Consider the following 16,494-nt stretch of genomic DNA (forward strand, 5'->3'; position numbering starts at 1 on the left):
TTGCAAAATGTGGGCGTATCTTAACTGGATGCTTTTTTGTTTCAGTTGCTGTGTGTTGTATACCGATGACTGTATCAGAAATTGTTTTTCAAGTTTGGATATTTGGTGAATTTATGTGTAAAATAACGGGTTATCTGCAAGGTATGTTAAAGTCAGATAACAAACAGGCGAACGATATATAAAGAAAGATGATAATATGCTCTTTGGTCGAAATTGAAAAGAGCCATTAGAATATAAATTTCAAGTGCGATTAACTACAATTCTGATGAAATTCAGATGTAATTTTGTATTGAATGTAGGGATTGGAAATCAAACTACTGAGACATGGATTTTTGACACCCGAGCTTAAAACTGTATTGAAAAGAATGCTATGTTTGGTATCAATAACCTGTCACCCCAGACCCTTTCACATGTTTTGTATATATCCAGCTGCCGCATAACTGGAGATTACCCAAATTCAATAACAATATTACATTTTTGTTACAATAATATACATGTACGCTGAACATCGAGATCACCCATGACATGTTACAATAAGTGACTAAGAGTAACATCTGTACTAGACGTTTAACGCTCGGCCATTAGATCAGGTTTTCGTGAATAAGAAGCAAAGGCAATTGTCATCCTTTCATAGTCAGCCCTACAAGCAGCAGAAACATAGATTAACGAATCCAGTCCACAATTATGATTGTAAAATAGACAACCGATGTCCTAGACAATAGTTATTCAACATTTCTTTAATTTGTGATCTGGTCCATTGTACGCCTAATAGTAGTAAGTATGTAAAGTTGTTTATTTCAGTGACATGTGTTATACAAAGAATACATGTGAAAATCAATATAAAAATACTAACAACCGGCCCATTGGACCTATATGTCACTATTTAACACAGCGTGCCCAAATCAGCTAGTGCAACTCAAATAATTGTGTTCACTGGCATCCGTTTTAGGGAGAAATTTTACACTAAAACATTCTTAAGAATATTATATCTATTTTCAGGTATCTATGTCGGAGCTAGTGTATTGACAATCGTCTGCATGAGTGCTGACAGATTCGTTGCCATCCGGTACCCGATGAAAAATCGTCAAATTTTCACAGTAACCAAAACAAAACAGTTGATAGGGATCACGTGGTTACTCGCCATTGCTGTAATGGTACCGTTAATTCTCGTGAGAAAAGTCGACCATTACGACCTAGTGGTGAACGACATGCCTATAAGTTACTGTGTTGAACAGTGGCCTAGCCACAATCATAGACAAATATACGACATATTCTTGTTCTGTTTTATTTACATCATACCGGGGACTGTTGTTTTGTTGTTGTATTCACTCATCGGGTGCAGATTGTGGGTGAAAGATGCACGTCTCGGTAGACAAAACTCTTACATCACGAACGAGGCTAAAATGATGCTAAGCCGTAGACGTTTGGCTTTAATGATGATCATAATTTCTATTTTATTTGCTATCTGTTGGCTACCATACTATATCCTGAACATTTTGATGGTCTTCAGTAACAGAATATCTAAACAGGTCATACCTCTGTACCCGTTCGCCCTTCTGTTGGGTCATTCGAACAGCGCACAGAATCCGATACTATATTGTTTCATGCATCGCAAGTTTAAAGAGTGTATTGTGAGAATTGTCAAGTGCCAATGTAGTAAAATCCGATTTGAGAGACAGGTAGATATACATTTTAAAATCAGTTATTGTTAATTTCTAAAATATCATTTGCTTGATAAAGACGAGAGTATCCTCGTCGAAACGTCGCTTAGTATCAAACTCAGTAATTGTGTATCCATAAAATTGTACCTTGTGTTAATATGTTCAATTACTAAATGCCAATCAAAGAAGATACATTTTTATATACTATTCAAAAAAAGTAGGGGATATTTGATTTTGGGGGCATAATACTAAAATATGCAAATGACTACGAAAAAAGTCACTATAGAACCTAACAGAAGAAACATTTCCAGTTACATGTGACGCCCAAACGCACCAATAGCTACCGCATGGAATGCAGGTGATGCTTGGGATCATCATGGGGGTCCAACCCAAGATTTGCACGACTCTGACTTTGAATGTTACAGTCATTGTGGCATTGAATTCCAGGGTGGAAACATCAGTTTAATTGTTTTAGTGACCAGAAAACAAATTTTGATATGCGTCGGCTTACCCAAAATGAAAGGTTACGTGCCCTTGGCATGCTACAGATCGGCACAACACAGGCGGTTGTGGCGCGGACGATGAATGTTTCTCAGTCTGTCATAAGCAGGCTATGGTCCAGATACCGTGATACACAATCTGTACAGGACAGACCACGCTCAGGTCGACCAAGGGCGACAACTCAAGCCCAGGATCGATTTATCCGTACCTTGGCCTTGAGAAATCGTGTCATCACAGCAAATCAGATCAGCGCTCGTTTCCAAACAGACACTGGCGTGAGAGTGAGTGGCCAGACGATTCGGAATCGACTGCATAGGGGTTACCTTCGCGCCCGACGTCCTCGCGTGATCCCTTGTTTGAGAGATCATCACATTCAGGCAAGACGTCGTTGGTGTAGGGATCGTCAACACTGGGATAATCGACGCTGGAGCAATGTGATGTTTTCAGATGAGTCAAGGTTCACTGTTGATTTTTTGGACAGACGTAGGAGGGTGTGGCGTCGTCGAAACGAGCGGTTCCAAGACGTTAACGTCATCAGACATGATCGATTTGGGGGTGGTTCTGTTATGGTGTGGGGAGGCATCACTGTTGCTGGAAGAACGGCTTTACATGTTGTTGCAGGGCGTGTTACAGGCCAGTACTACCGGGACAACATCTTGGCAGTCCATGTTGTGCCGTTCGCACGACGTCATGGCCGCCGTTTCATCTTCCAGGATGACAACGCAAGATGTCACAGGGCCAGGATCGTTACAGGTTACCTCCAACAACAGAACATCACCACATTACCTTGGCCAGCACTGAGTCCCGACCTCTCCCCCATCGAGCATGTCTGGGACATGCTTGGACAGAGGTTACGTCAACGTCAACAACGTCCTGCCAATGTCCAAGAACTTGCTGCTGCGTTGTAACAGGAATGGGACAATCTGGACCAAAATGACCTTAGACGTCTCATTAGGAGTATGCCACGTCGGATCAATGCGTGTTTGGCAAACAGAGGAGGATTTACCCGTTACTGACTTGGTTGTGATGCTGTGGTAACTTTGCTGTTTGACCCCGGGTATCATTTTACCCTTATAATGGTCAGTCTGTGCCTTACTTAGTCTAACGATCATTTGGAATAAATCGATGAATGTGAACTTCATTTCATTTTGTCATTTGTTTCTTCGTCAGTTTCATTAGGTGACTTTAATAACACTTAAAAATCAAATATCCCCTACTTTTTTTGAATAGTATATATTGCTAAATGACATGTTATGTAGAAGCTCGTGATTTTACAAGAAGGCCCAATAGTAATCTTTTATCATTCGGATTGGGTCGTTGTTATTTGTAACCCCATACCCCCTTTTGTCAAGGAGGATCTTCTTTGCCAATCTGGTGTCTTCACCTTTTAGTGTAGTGTACACATTTCTTGTGCATTAAAAATAGTACAAGTCAAAGCTGATATATAGATACTGATTGTAATACTACCTGAGCAGAAATGAAAACTTTAATGGAGAGTTTGTAATTTAAATTTTCACAGTCTAATTAAATAACACATTGCCAATCAAATCGAGGTCTCCTGACATTTTTACAGTCAGTATGAAAAATGAGCTTTATTACAACAAATAAAATAAATTAATATGTTTTATGCTTTCAGATTACTATATCAAAAGGATATTCAAATCAAATGAGAGGTGGGGCAGATGCGCCATTTTTACCGAAACAAGATAGTGTACCGCTAGAACATCAACAGACATAGAAAAGACTTAAAACCAGAAATAATCACGTTGTGATATGGACAAATTTGATAGTTTAGCTTTTCAACAAAAAAAAAAAGAAAAGAGAAAAATGTACAATAAAAAATTTGAACGCTTAAAAGGCAATGAAAAACTTGTTTCAAAAGTGGATAAAAATACTGTTCAGGTCATTATATGTACAATATTGTTTAATTAGTTTACGCTCACACTTAATGCGCGTGTATAGTGCCTCCAGCCCTGTCTGTCAGTCAATTCCTTCACATGCGGGGGGGGGGGGGATAGTTAGCACGTGCGCGCTATATCATAAGGTCTGTCATTGAGTCAACTGGCGTAGTTTCGGTTCCCCGGTTTTACGTTTCCAATCTCGTCCGTATTTCTCCGGGTCCTCCGACTGCTAAAGATCCCTACGCGCATGCGAATTATTGCAATAAAATTGAACCATGTTAGTCCCGAAATGACCTAGTTTGTGTCGAGTGGACGTTACCCCCCCCCCCCCCTCTCTCTCTCTTTACCGTTACAAATTACACGTGATTTTTCTCTATACGCATGCCTGGATCGAAACCAAGTGTAGCGATATGACTAGGTTCCCGATTTGAAACGGTGCCTTACTTTGTTTAGGTTCTAAAAACGCGGTCTAAACTTTGAGAACCTCACTTTGTCTTGGGCAGTATAACAGCAACTCTTGGGTTAGTTGTAACGTGTCCTCACAATGAATAAGGTTGTAAACACATAGTGATTGAGGATTTGTTATTTTGCAATCACAATTGTAATCGTTCCTTCGTTCAAGGGGCTTAGCATCCGCTTCCAACTAAGGTGATATCGCAGACAAATGACATATAATAAAACATGTATAGTTATTCTAATGACACCGCTGATTCATTATGAGCTTCCAGTCAGTTTCATAATCAGGAATAACTAATAAATAAACATGCTACTGAAATGATTAATTAAATGTAATGAACTTTCGTGGTCACCGAACTGTCAACACTCAATTCCTTGTAGACACAAAGCATTCTGAGATATCACGTTTTTTTTTTAGAAACAAGCGTTAAACAACCACGGTAGTAGCAAGATCTCTTTTCGGCGGGCGGATACATTGAATTTAGACTTCTTTAATGTCCCATGTAGAAATGATAATTATTACTCTGGGTTTCTGGGTGTATTTCGTCTGATTACCATGGATATAATGAGCGTGTACAAATATTAAAATATGTAATCTGTTTCTAATGGTCTAGGTTAGAACCCAATTTAAATGGACCAGATGAGTTACTAATTTGAAAGCTATCGGCTTACGACTTCATACAATTTAATTTACTAAGTTAGTGTACAACAAAAATATACGTTGTGTGTTGCACACTATGAAAGTTCATACTGATCCACTGTCGGGCTTGTCTGTGATGTCAGTCACCATCAATGGAAACACGAACAAACGATTTTTGAACGCCCGAAAGGGTCACCGAACGTTAGGTAGAATATAGTCAGAATATTGGAAATAAAGTACAGAAAACAGCTACAGGGAAATATTTGGACGATGGATAAACATAATTTACTGGCAAAAGAATGTGTTATGTTTAATTATGAATAACCGGTATAAAGAGCTTATAATGCTCAAGTTGTGATATATTATTAATTGTATAAAGTACAACAGACCGTGTATATATATCTGGTTGTATAATGTATTTATTTGAGTGTTCATATAGTCATTTTAGGATTTTAAGGTTTTTTTGTTAGAACCAGATTCGCTCAATAGCGACCTGTCGTATTCTCGCCAAATAGTAATATAAACCAAAACATGTGTAAATTAGAATGTTGTTGTTTAAATATTTTTAACTCGTATGCAATAAATCTTATATCATAATGTATAGAGTAACCTGACATTCCGCCTCCCTTCTAACGATGCGAAAATGTCAGTATTTATAACATATTACTTCCAGTAGCAATTGAAAGTGCCGTGCAGTAGTAATTTCCCGTCGTTATTAGTACTTCGCGTCCCTGCAGAGTTTTTGTATTTCCGAAATTGATCAACCGAATCAAACTCAAATTTTACACGGATTCCACTGTAACTATATTTAATCAAATCTTGACAATATTCCTTACAAGGTAGAACAATAATTGCTTCTTTAAATTACATTGGCCGTTAAAATTCCTGTTTGGTGTTTGACTGTCAGGAGATGACCGGAACAGTGCTTAATTTTTCCACTCACTCCTGGCTTTCGTGCATCAAGGTTGCCATAAAAGAAGCAGGGAAAGGATATCACATTTCGAACTAAATCCTGTCGATTTCAAATAGTTAAATATGTATGGTTATTTATATTGATTGTTTAATTATTTATTTTTACTTTTTTTCTGAAAATAAATTGTGTTGTTATTTTTGTCGTATTCAACGGTCCAAAGCACTAAGTTCTAACTTCTGTCTGTCAGAAACAGTTTCCTTATTCGAGATCTTCTTCGGATCAATGAAGTATCTGAACCATTTCAGGGTATAAAGAAGCTAACCCTGTTTTCGTTCACATTGAATTATGTCGCGAATATTGGAGCAATTAAGTTACATTTTACCTAAAATATTTTAATCCTAATGGAATCTGCCTCTTATCATTTAATAAAATCGATTATGTACCGCAGAATTTCGCGAACTATTTCTCAGTGTAAAATATTTTCACCGTTGGGTCACCATCCCTCGATCATTAGTCGATTATTGCAAAATTATTAGAAGACAAATGGTTACTTCAGCGACCCCTATCCTACAGATCTGTTCGTAATAGGCTCAAATCGGTCGGATATAGTGTTCACATAACTAACAGGCGAGCTATCTTGTCACGAGATTGTAAACCTGCACGACTAGCATTGCGTCGAGCACGTAACCATTGGAAATTGGTGTTATGGTGAAACATTGCTGTCTCATGTCCATCACGGGCGGTAAAGCATGTTCCATTCGGCGGTGGCACTGTTATAATATGGGACTGCCATTCATGACCGTAAGCTTCCACTGGTAACCGTTAGTGATGAGCTCAATGGCAAACGGTACCAAAGAGAGATCCTGGACAGGGGGGTTATAGTGACTCACTTTGACAATCATCCTCTTCTCACAAGGCCAGTCTTTATGGACGACAACGCTAGACCACACCGTGCTCGTTTTGTTGTTTATTTTATGCGCCAAGAGACCTTTGCTACACTACCTTGGCCAATATGGGATATGCTTTGGTGCATATTCCGTAAGAGGGATCCACCAGTGTAGAATCCTAAACCACCAATGGAACAGAGTACAGACTAATGCAGATTCAGATCCAATTAAAGTCACTGAGGAGGAATTTTCAACAGGTGATTTAGGCTGGAGGGGGGGGGGGGTGTATGTTACCAGATATTTACTTTTTTCGCTGTTTTGACGACTCTATGGACGGCATGCCTATGAAATTAATTGACCTGTGGGATTTGTATTGGCCGATACCAGCGATGGTTGTTTGCACTTAAAATGATTTAATATATCCTCGGGGCAGTTCATGGAGCTTGGATACCTTCCAGAACGGAAAAGAGCTAACATATCTGATCAAACACTAGCACTATAGTCAAATAGGGGTGTTGCAATACTTTTTTCTCTGAGCACCTCAATGCAAGCATCCTTTTTAGCATTGGTTAATCTGTCAGTTTCAGAATTCAGTTAGATATCGCAGTCTTATTGGGTACCTTATTCATTGTTAGTTACAGAAAAGAAACCTTTACCTTGATGAAATGAAATGGGGTTTTAACACGCAACTATTCTGCACCAACCCTGCTAATGAAGACAGTCATATGTCATTCAATGTGCTACGGTATGTGGGTGGGTGTGTGTGTGTGGGTGGGGTGTCGGCGTGTCAGTCTACTTTTCGCCGAATTCGTGGTTCTTTTTCCGTGCACGCCAACGAGTACACAGGTGGACCTTGGTTTCCCGTCCCATTCGACTCAGTCCTGCACCATTGACAGGGGGGTGAGGAAACCCTGGCTGGAACACCACGAGGAACTTTCTCGGGCAACCTAGTTAGCAGACCAGCACTTTACACACTGAAAACTCTTGCTGCCGTGACAAATAGAATGGTAGATATACATAATGTATTCAGTCATAGGCGTAGGAGCCGGGGGGAAGGGGGGGGGGCATTTGCCCCCCAAAAAATTTATTTTCGGCCAATGAAAAATTCGACGACCTTTTTTTTCTATTAACGTTTAGAGAAAAAATATAACTAACTTATTTCTATGAGATCCACACTGCCCGAAAAGTATTTTCTCGTCTTTTTCTTGTCCACTGCATGCCCGAAAATATGCCCGAAGCTCTCTTATGATATGTATGCCCGAAAAAACGGTATTGATTTCGGGCAATTTTCTCTTATGCCCCCTGAATTACTTTGAGCTCCTACGCCTATGTATTCAGTAGACCTAAGTCGACCTGATAATTAATAATTAGTAAATACTAAGAGATGAAAAGAAATGAGAAATATAGCAGCAAATCTAAAAGAGTTATACTATAGTAATAAACATTACTGGGTTATTGAAAGACTCTTTAGCAGATTGTGGTATAAGGACAATGTAAGAAAGCGAAGTAGAATGATGAATTATTGGTTCCATATTATGCAAACTAGGAACCAGTTAGATACATACATGTTTGGATATGTTTTTACTTTAGTCCCATGCACAAGGAACAGGCCAAACTTTTCAAATATAAGCCAGAGCAATAATACCCTTTCTTCCTAATATTATTGACTATTTACTTACATTGCACGTTCAAATTCTAAAAATTAAATCCTGTTTATTTCGCCTATCAAGAAAGTTAACAGTCCAAAGTTCTCTATTTTTTGTTGTTGTAAAATCAATAGAAATATGCATGTATATAATAATATACAATATCTTTTTTTTTTTCGTTGTTGTAACATTGAAATAAATATACAATATCAATGAAACTATTAATATTCAATTAAATACGGGGTGTTTCATAACCATGTTCTTTCAATTATAATAAATAGTCACATTACCAAATAGGAAAACCAGTGAATTACAATGAACCGAAACTAGAATTCTAATTCCATGTCTTAACTTCTAGGCGAAACGTCTTAACTTTGTGCACCAACCGGGTCAAAAAAGACAGACATATAGGCCATGTATAATTATTTGTCCTGACAGTTGAAGCGCCATCATGGCTCGCTCTTATTTCGATTTCCAACGATCCAGAGATTTTTGCCCTGGCAGTAGCGCTGTACGGGTGATAAATCAATATGTTTTGAAATGGGACTTTGACGTTTCCTTCATGCCATTGAAGGGAAGCAACTAGTATTTTGGACTGAAAATTCACGGTCTATTTTAAAAAAAAAAAGAAAAAAAAAGAACCTTAGACATTCGGATTATGGTTTAGGGTCGTTATGTCTATAACCCTTATGGGTTAATATAGCCTCATATTGAGAGATTGAAAGAATACCATGATCGCTCAGAACTCAATTTAAACGACTGTTCGGTGAACTGAATGAATGAAGAAAGGCCGAAGTCGGCCTACAGAATGACATCGCGATTTATAACATGATTGTAATCTACATTGGCCAGGCCGAAATTGTAAACACACATTTTTGAGTACACGGGTCCATTGTTTGGAATAACTCAGTGGTTCGTCATCAATTCTCCTATATCGTGTGAGATGTAGAAACCACGAAAAACATAAGCAGTCTCAATCCATTTTTGATATTTGATTTTAAAAACAGAGTAATTTCCCGTAGGTAAACATAGTCTCGATCTTAGGGCGATTTTTTTAATGCAATTATAATGGGAGAACTGAGAGACGTGCGTGATAATCACGACTACCACCTCTGACTCAAAGTGTAAAGTTAATAATATAATTTTCTTCCTCATTCCCATTGAGAGTTTTGATATTATTTTATAAAACAGATTTAAAATAGATTTTACGAAATATTTTTGAATATTTAACACTCTCGTATTTAGATGATTTTACAGGTAAAGGTTGTGTTTCATTTATTTCACTATTTATTACTGGATCTTTTATAAATTTTAAATAAATTTAAATCTATTAAATTAAGATAGATAAGTATGACACTGACTCAGTCACAGTGTCGTCATGTTTGATATTCTCGAATAGGAGGACTCCAGTCACTGAATCAGTTGTAGCATTGTATATTAATTATTATGATGGTTATACTATTTAGCAATATCTGTTGACTCTTGATCATGACCTGGGTATAGTACTAGTAGGCCTAAAGACAGAAATAATGTGGCAGTGGCTATTTGCCACATGTGGTGAGCAAGAATTTCAATATAGCCTTACGACTACAGACCGCAATTGTTACCCGATTTTAATGAAATTTATAGATTATGATAACATTGATAACATCTCTGAGTGACAAAACTTTCGGCCACTTCCGGTTGGCGGTTTCCGAGATATGGGGGTTACCACACATTTCATGTGGCATGGCTACAGACCACAATTATGAACCGATATCCATGACACTTACAGAATATGATAACATTCATAATATCTCAGAGTAGCCAAAATTTCGGCCACTTCCGGTTAGCAGTTTCCGAGATATCAGGTTACCACACATTTCATGTGGCACGGCTACAAACCACAATTATCAACCGATTTCCATGAAATTTTCAGAATATGATAACATTAATAATATCTCAGAGTAGGCAAATTTCGATCACTTCTGGTTAGCGGTTTCCGAGATATCAGGTTACCACACATTTCATGTGGCACGGCTACAGACCACAATTATCAACCGATTTCAATAAAACTTACAGAATATGACAATATTAATAATATCTCAGAGTAGCCAAAATTTCGGCCACTTCCGGTTAGCGGTTTCCGAGATATCAGGTTACCACACATTTCATGTGGCACGGCTACAGACCACAATTATCAACTAATGTCCATGAAACTTACAGAATATGATAACATTAATAATATCTCAGAGTAGGCAAAATTTCGACAACTTCTGGTTAGCGGTTTCGGAGATATCAGGTTACCACGCATTTCATGTGGCACGGCTACAGACCACACTTATCAACCGATTTCCATGAAACTTGCAGATTATAATAACATTAATAATACCTCAGAGTAGCCAAAATTTCGGCCACTTCCGGTTAGCGGTTTCCGAGATATCAGGTTACCACACATTTCATGTGGCACGGCCACAGACCACAATTATCAACCAATTTCAATGAAACTAGCAGATTATAATTACTTTAATAATATCTCTGAGTAGCCAAAATTTCGGCCACTTCCGGTTAGCGGTTTCCGAGATATCAGGTTACCACACATTTCATGTGGCATGGCTACAAACCACAATTATCAACCGATCTCCATGAAACTTACAGAATATGACAACATTCATAATATCTAAGAGTAGGCAAAATTTCGGCCACTTCCGGTTAGCGGTTTCCGAGATATCAGGTTCCACCATTATTATTAATGGCAAAGCAGTCACAGATTATACCTTTGGCGTAAGATAGCTTTAAAAGCCTTTAATTTCTCGCTTTAGAGCTTGTATAATTTGACTTCATATTCAGTTAATTAGATATAATATGATATATATAATATAGTAGGCCTATATACCGTATGTCACATTTGGTTTATACCGTACTTCAGAGTTTTCAAACTGAAGGTAATCTTAATATATGAAGGCTTCTACCTGTAAAGTTTATCATAAATGATAATGTTAAAGAACAAACCCACCAAAATTTTGAAAATTCTAGTGATTGTAATTTTTTAGATACCGGGCAATTCCACAGACGTACATTTTGAACTCGTCATATTTTTGTAACCGGTACTTCAATCTTACCATGAATAATTAACTATTTGGGTTTTATATAGCAGTAAAGAAAGACATATGTTTTAAGTATCCATTGACATATGATTTTATTTGTTCATAAATACCGGTACCGGAAAATAATAGATATTGGCTCCTCAAAGTATAGGTAACGGACGTACAGAAATGAACACCATAATTTGCCTGCTTGAACATACATGTAGCTGCAAAACTCTGTGAATTGTCCTGTGGAATTAAAAAGTTTTAATCCCTGTAGGAAAGGGCACTAATACTACATGTGCACTGAATGATCACTTCTCACATTTGGATTCTTGTAACCCAGTAAATTAGAAATTGTTGTGGTAACGGACGTACATAATTTCTGGTTACGAACGTAGAAGTGCAAATTGCTAACCCATTACATGAGATAAGTAAATTTTCAAATAATCTGACTGATAAATAATAATAATACACTCATTTGAATTAATAGAGCAGTTATTTTCCTAACAACATTACTTCTTTAATAAAATATCTTGACCGTAAAATTTTGGTAACGGACGTACATTTTGTACCGAAAATTTTGGTAATGGACATACATTCTGTGAAAAGTTAAACTCCAAGTGATTCTAAGAATTTTGGCAAATTTTTTGTTTTTATGGTCATAATAAAAAGAATGGGTGATGTAAGCTTTAAATCTGAATTTTTAAACAGTTCCATCAATAAATATGAATTAGAGAGACAAAAATATAAAAATTATTAGGTAACAGACGTACTGTGGAAAGTAACGGACATACATCTATGAAACCCTAAGTTATTCTGAGAATTTTTGCAAATCTTTTCTTTTTGTGGTCATAATGATAACAATAAGTGATTTTATCCTTAAAGTGAATGAGAGAGAAAACCAGCGGCTGCCAGGCAGGATACGCCCACATTTTGCAAGAGATGGATAGAGAACAAGCTAAAAACAAACAGGATTTTTTGTACAATTAGGGGCAATAATTCAGAAAGTTATGGTCTGAAATCAAGGGCCATAATTCAGGAAGTTACGATCCGATATGCCTGGATATCGAATGGAAACAAGATCTTTGGGTTATAAACTTAAATTTAGAGTTTCATCAAAATCAGAAGAAAATTGTGACCTCTAGGGTCCACAACATTGATATACCATATTTTTACGCTAATTGTGGACGAGGGGTGGCCATTTTGTCTGGCAGTTTTGGTCAGATTTTTACGAAATTCGAAGTCGGTTGTCCTTAGGGTGTAACGGTGATATACTAAAACGATTTTTTAAAACATAAAAATTATCATAGGCTACCAGTATCACTTGTAGTTGGACAATTCCATGCCGAAGTATACATTTAGGGTTTAACATCCACTCCACAAAAACTAGGTCATTTCGGGACTAACATATGGTTCAGTTTGCGCGTAGGGGTCTTTAGCAGTGGGAGGACCCGGAGGAAAACCTACGAGGTTGGACAGGCCACCATACTCCTTGTCATGTACAACTGAGAAATCGAAACCACTACAATTTTTTACGTATTTTTTTAAATAGGTTTCAAAGTGTTTTGGTTCTGTTATGCAAGATCTTTTTTGACGTTCCAAAGTAAAAGTTTCGTGCTAAGATCACATAAAGATACATTTTAAATGTGGATGTATATTGTCGTCGCCCCTGTCCGTCCACAATTTGTTTGTGGACTCTCTACAGCAAGTCACAATTCTTGTCCGATTTTGACGAAACTTGAAATATAGGTTTATCCCCAAAAGATCTTGGCTGCTTTCGATATTGGCATGTATCGGATCGAAACTTCATGGATTATGGCCCCTGTTTATACAAAAAATACCGTTTTTACCTTGTGGACCCTATGGGTATAGAGGTCACAATTTTTATCCGATTTTGTTGAAATTTGAAATGTAAGTTTATAACCCACAGATCTCAGTTCCTTTCGATATTCGCGCATATCGGACCGTATCTTCCTGAATTATGGCCCCTGATTGTACGAAAAATCACGTTTTTAGCTTGTGGACCCTATAGAGGTCATAATTTTTATCTGATTTAAAAAAACGTATTATTATATTACCGTTACACCCTATGGAAGGGTGAGTTCAAATTTCGTGAAAATCGGAACAAAATTGCCGGACAAAATGGCCGCCGTTTGTACGCGAATAGTGTAAAAATATGGTAAATCAAGTTTGTGGACCCTGTATAGGTCACAATTTTAAGTCGATTTCGATGAAACTTGAAATGCATGTTTATAATCTAAAGATCATGGTTCCTGTCGATATTCGCGCATATTGGCCCGTAACTTCCTGAATTATGGCCCCTAATTGTATGGAAAATCGCGTTTTTAGCTTGTGGACCCTACAGAGGTCATAATTTTTATCCGATTTAAAAAAACGTATTATTATATCACCGTTACACCCCATGGAAGGTTGAGTTCGAATTTTGTGAAAATCGGACCAAAATTGCTGGACAAAATGGCCGCCGTTTGTATGCGAATAGTGTAAAAAAATTTACATCAAGGTTGTGGACTCTGCATAGGTCACAATTTTAATTCGATTTTGATGAAACTTGAAATGAAAGTTTATAACCTAAAGATCATGGTTCCTTTCGATATTTGTGCATATCAGATAGTAACTTCCTGAATTATGGCACCTAATTGTACGCAAAATCGCCTTTTATGGTAAATCAAGATTGTGGACCCAGTATAGGTCACAATTTTAATTCGATTTTGATGAAACTTGAAATGCATGTTTATAACCTAAAGATCATGGTTCCTTTCGATATTTGTGCATATTAGATAGTAACTTCCTGAATTATGGCCCCTAATTGTATGCAAAATCGCCTTTTATGGTAAATCAAGGTTGTGGATCAAGTATAGGCCACACATTTTTAATTCGATTTTGATGAAACTTGAAATGCATGTTTATAACCTAAAGATCATGGTTCCTTTCGATATTTGCGCATATCGGATAGTAACTTCCTGAATGATGGCCCCTGATTGTACGCAAAATCGCCTTTTTATACCCCCACATTGAAATGTGGTCGTATATTGTCGTCGCCCCTGTCCGTCCGTCCTTCGGTCCGGCGTCCACAATTGTTTGTGGACGCTCTAGAGGCCAAAGTGAATATCTGATTGACTTTAAATTTATACACAGTGTTTAAGGTCTTGAGACGAAGATGCCCATTGATTTTCAGCGATTTCCGATAATTATTGCCAGAGTTATGGCCCTTGATCACTTTGAAAAATTTTGTGAACGCTCTAGAGGCAAAAGTTAATATCCGATTGACCTCAAATTTATACACAGTGTTTAAGGTCATGAGACGAAGAAGCCTATTGATTTTCAGCGATTTCCGATTATTACTGCCAGAGTTATGGCTCTTGATCACTTAAAAAAATTTTGTGGATGCTCTAAAAAAAGGCCAAAGTTAATATCCGATTGACTTTAAATTTATACACAGTGTTTAAGGTCATGAGACAAAGAATCCTTAATCACTTTGTGATGCTCTAAAGGCTAAAGTTATCAACCGATTTCAGATTGATACACAGAGTTTAAGATCTTGAGACGAACAAGTATATTGATTTTCAATGGATTTTTATGTCTTGAACAGCTTAATCCATGATATTAAAAGTTTTGTATACAAAACATTAGCATGGGGCAGAATTTATACAAACAAACAAATTCTAATGGTTTTCTGATAATAACTTCATGAGTTGTTGCTCTTAATCAGATTTTAGTGTATTATAAATGTTTCATTACCGAAAAAAGTAAAAATATGCAACAACTCTTGTTGACTGCCCGGACGATTTAGCTGTTGTGGGCGTATGTTTCGTTGCCTGGCAACCTATCTTTTAGCTTATATCACCGTCACACCGTAATGAAGGTTGAGTTCAGAATTTCCTGAAAATCGGACCAAAATTGCCGGACAAAATGGCAGCCGCTTGTACGCGAATAGTGTAAAAAATATGGTATATCAAGGTTGTGGACGCTCTAGAGGCTTAAGTTAAAATCTGATTGACTTTAAATTTATACACAGTGTTTAAGGTCTTGAGACGAAGACGCCTTTTGATTTGGCTTGTTTATTATTTAATCAGGCCTATCACATGACTTTTTACGTGTGTGTGAGGGGTTATGGGGGTGGGGTGGGGGGGAATCATACTAAAAAGTTATATTTAAATTTGTATAAATATTTTTTAAACACTCTCAATAAGACTATAAACTTAGTTGTTGTTGACAAATTAGGCAGATTTTCCCGCTTCATAGATGTGATAATACATGGATAGAATCTGGAACTAAATGTTACAATTTATAATCATGTCATTTGCTAATTCTATTCTACTTATACCATTGTAATAAATACTGAATTGTGTATATATAGGATATCTGGACTGTTTTGTACTGAATGCCTTCTGTAGTAGGAAAATAAGAATCGTACGGAAGTTACACTGTCTACAATTAGCTCCGTTTGATAACAGAAGGATCTGATTAGAACCGCATAATAGAATACTATGGCAGCCAAAGTAGATAGTTCTTTGTGTGCAGCATTGAATAAAAGTATAGCTTAATTAGTAAGGAGCTGTATGATATCATTATTGATGAAAAGCTTTGGCGTTTCCTTGATTTAGATTGTTCAAAAATTGTAATAGATTGTATGTAAACCCGCTTTGTTTTGACAAAATGGAGCACGCAGAAACACAGCTGTCCAGGCACAATTTCCCCCATAGCACACTGCATGGTATATGCTTGTCTTTATTTGCCCAGTTGGTGCAGAAAAGTAGGATAATTCTTAAACCTGCATTTCATTTCATTTAGTGAATAGCT

At 37.2% G+C, this 16,494-nt stretch overlaps 2 protein-coding genes across 2 annotated transcripts in view; both read left to right on the forward strand.

The window, feature by feature from the left end:
- Window positions 1-64: 64 nt before the first annotated feature.
- LOC126818574 (gastrin/cholecystokinin type B receptor) lies at window positions 65-6,171 on the forward strand. Its single transcript, XM_050546035.1, has 3 exons — window positions 65-141; window positions 1,000-1,679; window positions 3,799-6,171. The coding sequence occupies exons 1-3, from the start codon at window positions 66-68 to the stop codon at window positions 3,898-3,900; spliced, it is 858 nt and encodes a 285-aa protein (XP_050401992.1). The 5' UTR covers window position 65; the 3' UTR covers window positions 3,901-6,171.
- Window positions 6,172-9,745: 3,574 nt separating this feature from the next.
- Window positions 9,746-16,494, forward strand: part of LOC126818958 (tyrosine-protein kinase SYK) — a 37,873-nt gene continuing 31,124 nt past the window's right edge. Inside the window, exon 1 of the mRNA XM_050546673.1 lies at window positions 9,746-9,862. The gene's annotated coding sequence lies outside the window, so the exon portion shown is untranslated. The remainder of the gene's footprint in view (window positions 9,863-16,494) is intronic.

The sequence above is a fragment of the Patella vulgata genome, chromosome 4, assembly GCF_932274485.2.
Source record: "Patella vulgata chromosome 4, xgPatVulg1.2, whole genome shotgun sequence".
Classification (NCBI taxonomy): Eukaryota; Metazoa; Mollusca; class Gastropoda; family Patellidae; genus Patella; species Patella vulgata.